The 16,714-nt window shown below is 34.5% G+C and overlaps 1 protein-coding gene across 1 annotated transcript; it reads left to right on the top strand.

Moving 5' to 3' along the window:
- The first annotated feature begins 504 nt into the window (after positions 1-504).
- On the top strand, positions 505-15,245 carry LOC130825339 (putative lipase C4A8.10). Its single transcript, XM_057690514.1, has 10 exons — positions 505-983; positions 1,722-1,789; positions 2,236-2,306; positions 2,440-2,679; positions 8,400-8,563; positions 8,653-8,708; positions 8,900-8,952; positions 9,028-9,142; positions 14,360-14,457; positions 14,594-15,245. The coding sequence occupies exons 1-10, from the start codon at positions 841-843 to the stop codon at positions 14,663-14,665; spliced, it is 1,080 nt and encodes a 359-aa protein (XP_057546497.1). The 5' UTR covers positions 505-840; the 3' UTR covers positions 14,666-15,245.
- Positions 15,246-16,714: the final 1,469 nt, after the last annotated feature.

Below are 16,714 nucleotides of genomic sequence, written 5' to 3'. Positions count from 1 at the left end.
AATACCCGTGCTACTATCAAAGATATTTTGCAGTACAATCCTAAAATAGATAAGACACTTTTTAAGTTAAGAAATGAATTCGTGAGTGTTTTGAGGAACTCCCTTTTGAAGTGGCTGAATCAATGGCTAGAGAAAGATCATTAAGAGAGTTGAAAGCCCCTAATATAGGACATCAAAGATGATTTCTTCCCTTGATTTCTTCCTAGTCCTTTTGTCGTTTATATTAATAGGAAATGAATTATGTTGTTGTTATTGCTTAACTTGTCTAACTAATACAAATTGTTAGTCTATAAGCTTCTTGAATCTTACTTTAAATTTGTCTTACCGAAAGATGGTCTCTCACAAGAATACCATAGAGTTTTATAAAAAAGTGACATTTTTTATCCTATTAAAAAGAGAGCAATATAAGAATCAACCATAAAACATTAGTATTTGAAAACCAAATTCTTATCCATTTTAAAATTTTACTATAAATAATGAAAAAATCCACGAGAAAAACGGTGGGGATTAATAGACACGTATTCCTGTCACAAACGCAAAACGTAGTTACCTGTTTCTTTCCGTCCCTTCGGCCTTCACTATTGTAAACAGTTAATACGCCACAACCACCCACCAATACCTTCTTTACTCCTCTTCTTCCTTTACAATCCCTCTTTTGTTTTTTACTCATTAATTTCTTAGTTGATCTAATTATTTTCCTATTAAATTACAATATAATTTGGAAGCATTCTATCCCAACTTTTTTCTGATTGGAATTATTTACATGATTTGATTGTGGTTTCCTGATTAAGGCGTTGGTTGGTTGGACTCAATTTTCAATTTTCTTTTGTGATTTGTTTGATGGACAACGGCGTAGTATTGGAAAATGGGGTTTGTCATAAGGATACTGTCAATGGAGGGCAAGATGTTTGGAGTTGTGAGAATGGAGTTTCATCATCTTCTGCTGATCATCTTGTTGTCATGGTTCACGGAATTTTGGGCAGGTTTGGTTCTTATAATTTGTGAATTTTGATCTACTTTTTACTGCGATTATAAGGTTGATGAATGATGTAACTTGGTCAACTTGTTTCTTTTTTTTTTTTTTTTTTTTTTTTTTTTTTTTTTTCTTCCTTTCATATGTAATTTGGGGAATTTTTTTGGGTTGCTTGTTTGAAAATTCACTAAATCTAGGCGTGTTTGGTGAATTTTGAGATGAATATTGTTGCATTTTATTAGTTTTGGCAAAATATCTGGTTTTGTAATTGTTCAAACTTCATTTTTGAGCGTTTTGATGTAGTTTCCCTTCTATAGTATAATCATCTGAGTCGGTTACTGATGCATTTTATTAGTTCATACTTTATCGATGGAATGTTTGATCTGTTTTTCCTTATATTGTCTAGTACTTTGAGCTGGTTGTAGTTGTATTATCTTCGTCTTGGCAAAAGATTTGGTTCTTTAATTGATGATTCTTCATTGATTGAATGCTTTGATGCATTTTCCTCATATTGTTGTGTAATTGTTGTTTGGAATCATGTTAATGACTAAAGTTGAAGATTGTATGATGTTCTTATTGGTTGGTAGTCTATAAGCCTCCAATTGTACGATAAGGAAGTCACTTTCACGGCCTTTTTCTTGCTTATGAAATCTTATATTGCGAAAAATAAATGATTTGATTGTTTGGGATATGATTTTGATTATTATTATTCTTTTTTTTAAAGTAATGTTTTATGTCCTTTATGCAGTGCTGCTGATTGGCAGTTTGGAGCAGAGCAGTTTGTTAAATTGCTCCCGGATAAAGTTTATGTTCATTGTAAGGAAGATCCTCTTATCTAGATACTTCTGTTTAAATATGCTGTTACAATGTTGTAGATGTATAGTTGTTAATTTCTATGATACTTAATGTTGAGTTTTTCCGTTTTGAGTAATTAGTTATATACATATATTCTTTTGTTTCATTTATGTTTTAAATATATTCGTGCTTCTTTGCATTTTACTGAATTCAAAGTTGGTGCATAGATTTCGTTCTGTGCTCACAGGTCCAAACCTTTTTCTCTTTTTATTCTCCTTCCTCCCATGCTCGTCTTGGCATTTTTATCTGGCTTTGGTTCCATATGAGAATATATAAAGGATGGATTGGAAATCCAAGAATGTTTCATGTCAGCTGTCTGTGCCATTTTTCTGAAATATGGGGTCTTTTTTAAGTAGTTGAACTAAAGTGATTCAATTTTTGGGTTGTTTTGATTTGATTAATTCCAGGCAGTCAAAAAAATGGGGCAACCTTGACGTTAGATGGTGTGGATGTCATGGCTCAGAGATTGGCTGAAGAGGTTGGTTTTATTTTAACTTCACCCACCTTGTCAATGCTATTATGAAATAATTGACCTGCTTTTCTATCATTCTCTACAAGAAGGCATGTTCTTTTTGCTTTATGTTTCTATTCCATGTGCTTATCAATGTCAGGTATTGGAGGTCACTAAACACAACCCTAAACTTCGTAAAATTTCTTTTGTCGCACATTCTGTTGGTGGATTAGTTGCAAGATATGCCATTGGTATTTTGTATCAACCTTTTGTTGGTGATGTTGTGGATTTATCTTCTTACAATTTCCGTGAGAATGCAAGAGGTACAATAGGTGGTCTTGAAGCAGTGAACTTTATTACTGTAGCGACTCCTCATCTTGGCTCACGTGGTAACAAGCAGGTACATTTGGTTGCTCAAATACACTTTAATGGATTTTAAAAGAAATATATTGCTTCTTTATTTCAGTTCCACTATTTGTTACCTCGTGAAGGAAATAAAATATCATCTCCCCGTATTTGAGTCATCTCGTGAAGGAAATAAAATATCATTTCGTGAAAAAAAAAAATTAACACAAAGAAATTTTAGGGGCAATATATTTCTTCACGATAGTGTAAAATATTGATGTGTTAGCAAAGGTTCCTTATTTCAAGTCCAACTTGTAGGGGCTAATGAGGGGAAATGATATTTTATTTCATTTAAGAGATGACTTTGGAACCTTATTTTGTTATGTGTATCCGTTGCTAACACATCAATATTTTACATATAGGTGTATATTTGTGTATCTACGTGTTTTTATTTCGTTCATTTGAGAGTGGAAATATAAATCTGTTCTGTGGCATTGCCGATTTGTTTTATGTTTTTAAATATTGTTCATTTTGTGGGCAAATACTTGCACTCCATGATTATATTTCTGAATGTATATCATCTAAAGTCATTTTATTTGTGTCTTTTGGGAATGCCATCCTAGGGTGTAGACTATATGTCTTTTTCGCACTTATTTATTAAGTTCCTCGTGGGTCATGATTTGGTTCTAAATTGGTTATAGAACATATTTTAGTTTGTGATTACCTTTGTTTTGGCTTACTATGTTTGCTCTATTTCTCACTATCGGAGAGAGTACAAATTGGCTTAGAAGATACTTCTAGGTTGATTTATTTTTCATTGGGTAAGGCATAAATCTTTTGATATTCCATTGTTATACGGAGATTATTGAGGGTAATTATTGTAAATGAGTATTGACTAGTGAGGAAAAATCAATAATATGGTTAAATTGGTGCCAAAGAAGGATGGCTCATTGATGAGATGGAATGAAACTATGTATTGTTCATGCCACTTTAGTAGTTATAGGGTAGTTCGCAAAAGAGGGCATGCACTGAGTGATGTGGTGGAGCTTCATAGACGTAGTTATAAAAACTGAAGATGCTCAAGGTCTACATCTGTTCGTTTGGTTTGATTTTTGTTGAAGGTGAAGTGTGGTAGCTTTTTTCTTTTAGGGGTGACCAATTTTTGAGTGGTTTCTCTACAGGGGGAAGGTCAAGTATATTGTGAACAAGGAGTTTGAGCTTAGTTTTCTTGAATTTGATATTATGGAGATGTAAGTTGGTGATAGCGATTTTCGTTTTTTTCTAACTCCAGGTTGTGTGATATCTTGGGATTAAGACTTTGACATTGTTGTTGTTGTAGCTATTATATGAGTCGTGTGATCCAGATTCTAGAGTATTATTTTAGTGACGATGTTTTTAAGAATCTTCTACTTGGAAAGCTCTTGTATAATAGACTACATGCTAGAGTCATGAATGGTTACTGATAACTTTTCTAAGTACAAGTACACTATCTTTTTCTAACTGTCATTGTTTGAGATTATAGACTTTAAAGTTCTGCGTAAAGCCATAAATCATGGAGTTGAAGTTCAGAAGGGATATTTATGTTGTGCAGTGGCTTTTTGTCATATGGTGTTGGAGTTTTTCATTTCATGGTGTGACATCTTAAGATCCCTCTAAAAGCGCTTTAGCCAGTGGCCACTTAAGGATAACGAGCTTTGTACTTTGATGATTTGATCGTTGTGCTACGTTTGCTTCCCACTCGGGCATTAGCTTGCCTTCTTGTTTGCCAATATGTGAGGTTGCAGCTACATCACACATTTTGCTTGTAAAAAATCTTAAATTACACGGGTGTGATATTTGAATTAAAACAATGGAGACGGTGTTTGTTCACTGAAAACTGAAATGGTCCTTATGACTAATAGTTGAGATGTGGGCTTCTTGGATGGGAACTTGAATTCTCTTGTCATTTTGGTAGATTTTCTTTGTTTGTTCTTGGTCTTGACATAATTATCCAGTCAAACATGAAGCGCTATTGTGTAAGTTATTCTTTGTATAATATCCTTGTTTCTACAATAAACTACTATTTTGGATAATAGGCTTAAATAAGAGTATTTTAGATAATTACTATGTTAGTAGGGATTTGGGTAATAAGTTAGTTTTTAGTGACTTTAGTGTTATAAATTGGGGGAAGTGGTAAGGTAGTAATCATCCAGAAATTCACTAAATGCATTGTGTGGGTTTATACTCATTGGGAGATCTCAAGCTTCTCTAATTGCTGATTTATCATTTCTTATTTTGCTTTTAGGGTTTTAATCATCCTTTAATCGTCAATACTATAATATCAATTTTAGTTTATCCATTTAATATTCATTTCTAGCTTTGTCGTTTAATTCAATTAGTGAGTTCATAACAAACATGGTATCAGAGCAATATGATTCCCCTGACCGAAAACTCGTTGGAGGTGGCGTATTTCCAGATGACACCCAGGAGACAGGTCCCCTTAATACATTTTGTGGATTTGGGAGCTAAAATTCCGCCCTTAGATATGCTCAAAATGGCTATTTATAGCAATATCATTCACTCATTCAAATCAACCTCTATTAATGAGATTTATGAAAAATGGGGAAAAAGAATTTGTGATTATTGTGATGAACAACTAGATGAAATAGAACTTTCGAGACATGTTTGTAGCCACAATGGATATTCAATTCTCTACCTCCATGAAGGAAGGAAGGATGAATTAATGGTAATTGTTTACCATAAGAAAACTAAGGAGGCAGAAAATGAAGTGGTCGAAGAGGATGTTGTAGATCTGGAAAATATGAAAATGTGCAAATAAGAGAAAAAAAAAAAAGAAAAGACAAAGAGTCATGAGAAAGGGAAGATGAAGAGATGAAATTACATAGAAGAAAAAGGAGGAAAAAAAGAACCAATTGGGGTTCATGGTTCGAGGTAGAAGAAATTGGAGAAAAAGAAAATAAAGAAGAAAAGATGAACAATAGAGAAAAACAGATGGCGTCGGAAAACTTGTGAAAGTCATCGGAGATATGGACTACATCATGGGGCCTTGGAAGGGAGATGGAGTATTAGGGTTTGGAAGTGGAGAGAATGGGAAGAGCATAGCCAAGTGGGTTTTTGGGTTGGAGAAAACCATTGGTATCTAATACCAGGGAAGAGGAAGCTTTTTGAAATCGCCAATTACATTACCAGTGAAGTCATCTATGAAGGTGCACTTCAGGAAGAATTTTTAGAGTACTGAAGCCTAAAGTGTTTGTTGAAGGAAAGTAGGTAAAAAGCGATGATGAGAGAGAAAATTTTACTGTCAGAGAGAGAGAGGTGGCGATGTGGGGGTGGTCGTCAGTAAAAGGACGTGAGTGAGATGGTCGGAAGAGGCGATGGCGCCGACTAATAGAAGATGATAAGGTCGGGGACGATTCTTGAGAAAGGAACAACATATTTTGTAATGGAGGAAAGTGAAAAATGTACGCCACCATTTTAGTCTAAGGAAAGCAATAGAAAATGATAGAAGGGTTAAGTTTGTAATTTTCATAGGAAGAGAATTAGGGTTTGTGGGTGATAAAGAAGGAGGTGAAACATTAGGATTAGTTAATGAGAGGGAACTCGGAGTTTTTGAGAAAACAAAATTCATTTGCAAGAGCCCAAAACCATATAGGGTTCATCTTCAAAAGTTGGGAGATATCAACAATGATATCATGGATTAAATCATGGATGACATCCTGGGTGTAGGGAAGCTTCCAGAAGTGGTTAGGGATTGGACATTTCAAGCATCCATAGACCACAACAAAAGGAAGCTAGGATTTTAATTGTTTCCAATATTTATTTTCACATCTAAATTTAGTAGGCCCAAATATTTTTTCACTATGATAGTTCCAACTAGTCTAAGCCTAGTCAAACAACCAAAACTTCTCAGAAATTTAAAAGTGATATGGGCCATACATCTCTAACCCAACCATATTTTCAGCCTATTTTTGAACACATACATTTTGTCCAAATTAAACATTTATTACTTACCCAAACCAAGGAATTTTAGAAAGTTTTTTTCCATGAACTATCCTATTCTTTTTCCTTGTTCATGGTGGAAATTCAAGCCAAAAATTATCCACCTTGAGGGAAAAGTGGAACTTCAGATGGTCAGTAGTGCTATGAACTAGTTTTTTGGATTATAGGCTTAAATTCAAGCCAAAAATTATCCACCTTGAGGCCAAAAATTATCCACCTTGAGGGCAAAGTAGACTCGTATCTGGCACCGGTATCTGTAGCGGCTGTATCGTACGCCGGTAAGTTGGCGAAAACGGGAGTGTCCGAGTAACAGCTTGGTTCCATAGCCAAAATCTCCATAAACGTTTTCGTAACCACACTTGGCGAAAACGGGAGTGTCCGAGTAATAGCCTGTTTCCATAGCCAAAATCTCCATAAACGTTTTCGTAACCACAGTTGTTGTGCATAGACACTTATGACATTAAACATCTCCTTACGATATATAATTTTCACTCTTGTAACACCAACTCCATTCTGATTTCTATCTTGCCTTAAGCACCAGTTTATATTCCCGCCTTTCATCGTTTTGGCCCTATCTCTAACCGTTTTTGTGTCTTTTAGACATCAAATGTTAATTTTTTTCGGTTTTTTTTATGATATTCACTACCTCTAAAAATCTATCAGTCAAGCTACCAATATTCCAAGATCACATTATTAACTAGGCCCTTAGTTTTCTTTAATTTCCCATGCTTAAACCCTGTGTGCCCTTGCTCAGTTGACACCAAACTCGGGCTATGTGGCGCTTCATTTATGGACAAAGTTCTAATATAAGTAACCTGCATTTGCTTATTTGACACCACACTCGGGCAATGTGGCGTGTCGCTTTTGGACGGTAGCTTAGCAACCTTTGTATAACTTTCACTACACCCACGCCTAAGAAGTATTGCTTGTCGTTGAGTAGGGAATGGCCCCATGAGAATTGATTTTTCTTTCATGCTCATAGGATGTGACCAAGTTTTACCGAGCTAGTTCTCACAAACCTACCACTCACTATCTTATTTAATTTTTTTGGCTGCATTGTTGGGTAAAAATATTGTTAGAAAATAGTTATATCTTATATTCTGTATATGAGTGATGAGCCTGAAGATATGTAGTTCCTGCAAGTTCCATTTCTTTTGTATTGGTTTTTGATTTGGTAAGTGATGGAATTATTGGTAACTGCTATTAAGTGATCATTTCAAACCCTCCCCCCCCCCCCTGTTTGTCTGGTCTCGAGTATGCTCCTATATTTCGTCGTGTTCAATTTTCACTCGAAAGTAAGACTCAAATTCTTTGGGAGAGGGTAGGTCCTTTGTTGTCTGCGTTATACTTTTAGACTTCCTGATCCCCCTTTCCGTGTACACATAATTTTATATCACCAATGCAAACAATTTCCTGTATTTACATTTTTCACAGTACTTGTAGGTGTTCAACTTTAGACAGTTTGTAATAACGGCTTTGAGATCCCATTTTTTATCATGGTATTTGGCACTTTATTATGAGGCATATTAGACTTGAACTTGTGTTATTTTGCTTTGTAAGCTGCTACCTTCATCTAAAAGGGATTTTTTTTGATAGATTTGGCAGGATACAGTATTTTCCTTCGCTTTCATTTTCTGCATTTTCCTTTTATAACAAAAGAAATAGATGAAGTCTTGTTCGTTACTTCCTTTCCAGCTATCAATGTCCTTGGTTATGTGTGAACTTAAGCTTATGAAATCTTGGTACTTGATAAATTCTTTTTAATTGCATGGGTAGGTACCATTCCTCTTCGGTGTGACTGCTATTGAAAAAGTTGCTAGCTATGTGATTCATTGGATATTTAGAAGAACAGGTAGACATCTTTTCTTGACTGATGGTGATGAAGGGAAGCCTCCATTGCTTAAACGAATGGTGGAAGACAATAGTGAATACTGTTTCATGTATGTTTTATTACTATTATTGATATCGCATTTCTTTGCCGTTACTGGACTGATGTAAACTGCAAATGGTATGCTGATCTTTGGTGCAGATCAGCTTTGCGAGCATTCAGACGTAGAGTGGCATATTCAAATGTTGGCTATGATCGTATCCTTTTGGTACAGTAGGAGTTAACGTCATCAATTGACCTTATTGCTACTGCTGCTTTGCCCAGTTTAGTTATCACATCACATTGCTAGTTCAAATTATACTATCAATGTGGTTTTTCATTCTGAATTGAGGGAGTCATTGTTACTATTTATTTCTTGTTTTATTTCCTTTTACTACATACTGTTAAGATATTGTCGGCTGGAGAACGTCTTGTATTAGACGTATGAGTGAATTGCCAAAGGTATTGTCATGTGCTGCCTTCTATAAATACATTTGTTATCTACGTGATGTAATTCAATTAATTTTTGGTGTCCAGTGGGAAGACTCACTCAATGAGAAATACCCTCACATAGTATATGAGGAGTTCTGTGAAGCACGTGAACCAAATGAAGCTTCATCAGAAGAAGATCATAACAATGATAAAATAGAAGGTTCATAAAACTCTGATCCGAAACTTTTTTCTTTTGAGATTTGAAGTTTATATTGCTGTTGAATGGGCAGAATTAGGAGGATTTAGTAAAGTTAATAGACATTTAAATTTTGGGAAAAACAGTATATTAGCGAATAAGTTGATTGAATTTGTAGAGTGGTGTGTATAATAACTCGAGAATTCCAAAGAAAAAAAAAAAAAAAAAAACTAGAGCTGTTGGGGTCCATTGGGGTACCGGATCTGACCCTTAAATAGCAGGCTCTAAACGGGCCAGATTGTAAACGGGTTGGGCTTTTAACGGTTCCTTTATTTGCAATAATAAAAGCGGCTAAAAACGGGTTTTATACGGGACTTATAACAACATTTTTGCTTGAATTATGAACTTATGATACATTATTATAGATGTATAATCATCAATAGTCTAATTATATTTGACATAAGTAATTAAGTTATAAAAAAATTTACTCAATCTGAGATGCTTATTTCAATGGAAATTTAGAAGACAAAGTTATAAATGGGTCGGGACGAGAGACCCCACCCATTTGAGCCCGGCCGAATCCAACCTTTATTCGGTTCATTACATAGGTCTAATTATAACCATATGGCCCGCAGTTCAAATCCCCATAACTCCTATCCTTTTCTTTTTTGGTTTTTTGTAAAGATTTAAGGAAGTATCTTAATGTTGAATCTCACAATACACTCGATGACTGAATCTTTAGTGAACCCATCCACCATTTTCATCCCTTCAACCTTGTCATCGCCCATTTGGCCTGCCTCTCCTTCCGCTGCCACTGCCTGGACTACCGCGTTACCGCGTTGTATGTCGACTCTTATTCTCTTCATTTCAATCTCCATCTTTTGCACTTCTTTGAACTTTAAGGCATTCATTTTGAATATTCCCCTTAATTTTTAAATCATAATTTACTTATTTAATCATCTTATTCTTACTTTGTATGAGTTTATTCTGAATATTCATACTATTCATTAAATTAAGTTAACAAGTGTGTAAATTGGGATATTTCCAAAAATTTAGGGCTTTGCGTTTTTCTTTAATGACTCTAGCAGTATTATTTTAATTAGTTGGTGGAATGATCATATGATGTTGAATTAGAGTTATTCTGATTATGCCTTTATGCCCATAAACCCAGCACTACTGAAATACGATAGATGAATGGAGATTTGAAGGTAGTTGGATCAGACATATCGATAACTAGAAAAAAATCTCATGCCAAACATGGTTTGTGAATGTTTTAATTATAAAACATACTAATCATATATAAAATAAGATATTATGTAATTTTTAAATCGAAATAAAGGATAACTTTATTAAGAAAACAATTAAAATATTTATTTGTTTCAAAGTACAATTAGATTATAAAAATGTATTACTATCGTATAAGCTCTCTTTGTTCTTTTGTATTTGTCAATTATAAGATAATTACACATCAATATAAACTGAATTTTTAGGGTAAGTTGAGTATTATTATATTCAAAATATGTAAAGTGATGATGGTAGTATTGAAAATAGGTTTAAAAAAGGGATTATATATGAAAAGATCATTCAATAAACAATTTAAATCAAAATATTTACACAAAAATAATAGAAAAACTTTAAAACTATTTATTACTATGTATATGAATTAACACCAAAATACCTAAATGTACTATCTGTGCAAAGATTATTACCACAAAAAAAAGAACTTCATTATTAGGTTTTTTACATTATTTTTGAAATGTGGTCATGTAAGTAAAAGATTATCAATAAAAAGATTGTTTTAGTAGTTTGTTTGTCATATTTATAACATGATATATTTTCTAATATTTTATGAATGATGATTCGTCAATGAAAATAAGTTTTTACCTAAATAATTAATGTTTTAATCATTAATTAAATTTTAATGTGTATCGTAAGTGTTTAAGGTAAGAAATCAAGTAAATAGGGTAATTTTATAATATTTTGTAAATAGTTTTTATATTTTTTAAAATAATTTGTTGAATGTAGTCATTAAGTAATATATTATTATAAAAGGATTGTTATTTTTTTTTCTTAATTCTTTACGATAATTCTGATAATTTATGATTAATATATCAGTGAAAATAAATTTTAAACCAACTGATTAATGAGTTATCCAATAATTAAAATTTAGTATATATGTTAATTGTTTAAGGTAGAAAATTAATTAAATAAGGTATAATTAAATTAATTTAATTATACCTTATTTGATTAATTTTTAATCAAAAGATCTTATGTTATAGACTACCAAATAGTTAGAAAAATCTTTATTATAGGCTAATAAACATCGTTTAATTAGGAAAAAAAGAGCGGGAAAATTTATGTTGTAGTGTTGATACGTGTCACATATTGCTTTTTCATTAGTATGTTGTATAGAAAATAGAAATATCTTATGTTATAGACTACCAAATAGTCAAAATGATCTATTATAGACCAATAAACATTTCTTGATTAGAAAAAGAAAGAGCGGGAAAATTTATGTTGTAGTGACGCATAACAGAAGAAGATTAGTCAATAACATAAGCATTACCAATTTTCTAATATATTTCAAAATTTGTCGAATAATGCATTATGCGTCACTTTTTAAATATGAAAAATTGGTCGACAATTGCTTTAATCAAACTTTGTTGAATGTAATTTTTTATTTATATCATTGACATCATTTTTTTTTTCTGGATCCGTCCCTGTTTCTAGCTTCTCTTATTCTGCTTTCACTTTTGTTCACTTTGTGTTTTTAGTGTTGTTTTTGTTTTCGTCATTCATTGCTTCATCTGTTTCTTTCCTTTTCTTTTTGAGAATACTTGACATGCTTCCAGTCTGAGTTTTAGAGTATGTATCATTAATCACTCTTAGTATTTTGACTTGAGTGGATGTAATGACTAGTTTTTTCTTGGGATTTGAGTCTCTCTAGCTTTCTCTGACCAAAATTTGATAGTAGGTGGTTGGCTATGAGGGGCACCGAACAAGAATAGAAAGTTCATACAGGACATTCCTTTAATTATGTTCTCCTTTGCGGTTCCATTTCCTTACCAATTTTTTAGGTCTAGGGCTTAAGTGTCAACTTATTTTTTTTATTTTTTTTTTGTCAATTAAAGGAATTATATTAACCCTAAAAAATCATTTTACAACCTAAGCTATAAAAGTAAAATAAACACCGCCCTAAACACAAGAGGGGGGCACCAACTAGACCAGAATTGCTACCAAGAACGGCCAAACAAGCCAAGCAAAGCCAAAGCAAACCAAAACCATACAAAGAAACTACCAGACCAGACCACCAACAGCCAAAAGGCAACCAAAAGAGAGAAGAAAACCAACAGCCTAGCCTAAGAAAGACAATCCTCAAGCGCACAACATGATTCAAATGGCCAAACCAAGAGAAACGCCCCGGCTCAACCAACACAAAAGCTCTATTCTTAGAAGACTAACTAACACAATTAACTCATCAAAAACCCCTTAACTCAAAAGGAGAAGCCCAAGAGAAGATGTGTTGGTACATAACTTCAACTCATTAGAGCTCTAGGCGCGCAACTAGGATGCGTATCGGAGCTACATGCAGCGTCACTACATACCTCTTTACTCTTGGCCTTCTTTTTGCTAGTCACTTGGGTCCACTCCGTCTCCTCTTCATTAGAAGTATCACCCAGGGATCTCCTGCTAACTACTCCAGTGCCCTCTAACAGCTCAATAGTAACCTGCTTAGGACTTGGGGCTTGACTACTCTCATCGCACATATGCCCTAAGACTAGGATAGCCTTAGGCAAAGGCTTAGAAACATCCACTTCAATCAAGACCTGAGCATAACTCACCCGACGTTGAGTAGTAGTGCATTCATTCGCAATGATAGGCACCCCAAGTAGGCTACCAATTCTATATAGGGATTTAGCGCCCCAGAGTTTGGTAGGATTATCTAAGAACCTAACCCACTCAGGCACCATGGGAAGGATATCACGCTTGAAATCAAAGTGCTCATCCCATTTCCGAATCAACACTGCTCTCTTCCCAATCATAAAATTCCCACCCTTTATAATCAAATTAACATCCGCTTCAGAGCCACACCTAACCAAACAACAACCAACCTCATGAAGAATAGCCGAGATGTTGTCAAGTAGTGGCCATTTTGCCTTAACGAAAGAGGTGAAGTCTTCCAAACTGGGTTTATAACCAACAACAAACATAGCACAGGAAAATTGCCATTTTTATTTCAAGTTAGCAACCTCAGCCTTATCCACTACCGCACGGGCAATGCCGTTTGAAATAGAAGGAGCAATAAAGTTAAGAGTCATACCATCAGGAATCAAAAGATTTCCTAAAGTCCCATCTCTCGTCTGTCCATCATCAATGAATTGGTTGATTCCGTTAGGATTCCAAGAACCTTCATGGCATCAAGGTCCGGCAGCCACTGAGCATTGGGGAAGCCACTCCGACAGGCCGCAGCACCAGCCTCACCATTCGAGGTAGCCCACTGTTTTGGAGGTAACACTATGTTTTCAGAATGTGGCTGAGACAAAGCTCTCCCCTGCCCATCCGCCTTGCTCAGTGAATTCAAGAGAGAAGATAATTTCTTCACCTCCACCTGGACTTCCAAAAGGCCACCTGCAGGCTGCAGTAGTGTGGTCGCCACCGCTGGAACTTGCCTCAAGCTCTGGTCTTTTGTTCGGGCTTTGGGAGGGGGGGTTATTAACCCCTGACTTGTTCTTTTAAGGCGACTTTGGGGCGCTTTTTCTTGGTCTTCCCATTGAAGCAACCAAAAAATACACCGCCGCACAGCCCTAGTCTGAGAAACACCCTTCCCGCAACCGCACAGTACTACCTTGATAACCAGCCGCCCCGTAAACCGCTTCTGCGGTAGGACCCCTCACTCACTTGTACCCACAAAAACCTGACCTAGGCCGACGGAATTGGAAAGTAAACCCTAACTGCCGCCAGAGAGAACCCACCAAAACCCTACTCATCGCCTGTAAACAAAATCAGCAGCTGAGCCCTTAAAACGCGCGAGAAATCGGTGGGCTTTGAAGCTCCTCTCTCGAGCATTTCAAAACGTGTTTCTGAAGTATGAACTTATTGCACGTATTACAGGATTAGTTTCCATTTTGAATGTATTTGCTTGCTCTGTTTCAATCATCTGAAATTTTTTTTATTCGTGATGGTTTCAGTTTTTTTGGTACAGGATTAAGGATCTGACATTGTTTTTATTGTTACTTGCAGAGGAACTTGTGACGGGTTTGTCTAGGGTGTCATGGGAGAAGGTTGATGTCAGCTTTCACAGCAGTAGACTGAGGTTTGCTGCCCATAGTGTGATACAGGTTTTTCTCACTTCTCTTTTAACCTTTTTACATGTGTAGAAATTTTGTGTGTGTATTTTAGAAGTGTACTTCAGTGAGAATAAATCAAATTATTTAGGTCAATAGAACAGCACTTAAGCGTTTTTCTCTATTCCAGGTGAAAGACCATTACATGCACGCAGAAGGTGCAGACGTTATTCAGCATATGATTGATCATTTTGTCATCTGAGTGATCAGCAAATGTTATTATGCCAACGTTGAGCCATAAAGCTCGTCGAGTCCCATTAATCCGAGCAGCTGGTGGTGGTTCTTGCAACAAAGCCGGCATTTTCTGTCGAAAACAAAATCCAATTCCCTGAAGGAGATATGCAGATCCTTTAGAAGCACGCTGGTTTATTTATGTTGTATTTTGTTTATGATAAAAGTTTTCCAATTCTTTTATGATTTCAAATGTAATTGTAATTAAATGAATGATAAAAACAATGAACATTTAGTTGAGTGTAGCTTGGAGCTGTTAAGTGACCATATCAAAGTGTACAAGTACCGCTCAAAGAACTGATACAGATTACTGTTAGAAATTGTTGTTCTTATTAATTCAAAAGATAGGATTGTCCATACAATTAAATCTTATACGAACAAACATTCTTCTTTGGATTGAGAATACCTTCTGGCGAATGCATACTTCTTCATGGACGTTCCCATGAAGAAAGTCATTATTTACATCTAACTGATGAACCATGCACTTATAATTAGCAACTATCACTAACAAATATCAAATGGTTGCCATTTTAACCACATATGAAAAGGTTTATTGAAAGCAATTTCATTTTCTTTGATTAAAACCTTTGGCAACAAACATTGATTTGAACCTTTCTTTGGAACCATCTGATGTTAGTTAAACCTTACAAACCCATTTGGAACTTAAGATCGTTTTTCGTACAATATCTCTGAATCTGTTTTTAGAAAGGGCTTGAATTTGCTTATTCATTGGCTCAAGCCAAAGAGAATCCCTACTAGTTTTTTTCGTAACTAGATAGTTTAAGGTACATAACTTGTATGCATACTTGCAATTTGTTGATGCAATTTGTTGATGATTAGCACTAACAGCCGTTTGGTTAACGATAGTAATTGGTCGTAATGAGAATGATTTGTAGTTTAAATTTTCATGATATATATCATTTCATTGCATCAGTAATGAAAGTTTGATCATAAAAAAGTTTTTTGTTCACAATTTTCCATTACCACCTAATACCACATCTTCAAAACGTAATGCAATGTAATGTATTTTGTGAAGAAAATAAGATTGTTAAAGACGAATAATCATGACCATTAAGTTTGTATGTACAATTTTTCCATTACCATTCCCACTATTTGGTATTGTATCAAAAGGGTTGTAAGTACAACAAAATATTAAAACAGCTAGTTCTTTTAGAGACCGTCTCTTGAGAGATCGGCTCTTTGAGAGACGTATCTCAGCCAGCCCATAAAAGATTAATTCTTACTTTCTCTGTTCTTAATGGCTACTTACATTATCCTTAATGCTTACGTACTGTATTCTTAATGCCTACTTTTAATATCTTAAATGTCTACTTACATCATTCTTAATGTCTACTTACAATATTTAAAAAAAATATGTAATGGGCCGGCCAATTAGAGTTGGTCTTTCAAAGAGATCGTCTATCACAAGAATTTGTAATATTATAAATAGAGGTGTTCATTCGGGTTATCGGGTCAGTTTCGGACGGGTGTAATTCGGCTCGGTTGGTTTTCAAATCGGTAAATTTTCGGTTGTATACAACAACGGGTAATACTCGGGTCAGATCGGTTGGTTACAGGTCGGTTTAACAACGGTTGTTCGCATTATCGGGTTCAAATCGGTTTGTTATCGGTTGAAATTCGAGTCGCGTGTCAATCGAGCTCGGGTTGTCATCGGTCTTACATTAAATCGGTTTTTTCGGGCACAAATCGGGTTCGAGCTTTATTTTTCGAGTAGTTATCGGTTACGGACAACTATCGATCGGGTCAATATCGAAATAAGTTAATAGTCGGGTTTTTAATTGATGTATGCTCATTTTATGGCAGATCAATTTATTTCAATTAGTTTATATAATATATATATATATATATATATATATATATATATATATATATATATATATATATATATATATATATATATATAAATATATATATATATATATATATATATATATATATACATATATATATATATATATACATATATAGATATATACATATATATATATATATATACATA

The sequence above is a fragment of the Amaranthus tricolor genome, chromosome 10, assembly GCF_026212465.1.
Source record: "Amaranthus tricolor cultivar Red isolate AtriRed21 chromosome 10, ASM2621246v1, whole genome shotgun sequence".
NCBI classification, from domain to species: Eukaryota; Viridiplantae; Streptophyta; class Magnoliopsida; order Caryophyllales; family Amaranthaceae; genus Amaranthus; species Amaranthus tricolor.
Note: the sequence above shows the minus strand (reverse complement) of the source record. Positions and strands in the feature narration are given on the sequence as shown.

What these genes read in the sequence shown, in the direction of transcription:
- LOC130825339 (XM_057690514.1), top strand. Translation starts at nt 841, where the DNA reads ATGGACAACGGCGTAGTATTGGAAAATGGGGTTTGTCATAAGGATACT. An exon ending in GGATAAAGTTTATGTTCATT is followed by an intron (nt 1,790 to 2,235) that starts GTAAGGAAGATC and finishes GATTAATTCCAG; the next exon opens with GCAGTCAAAAAAATGGGGCA. An exon ending in CTCAGAGATTGGCTGAAGAG is followed by an intron (nt 2,307 to 2,439) that starts GTTGGTTTTATT and finishes TATCAATGTCAG; the next exon opens with GTATTGGAGGTCACTAAACA.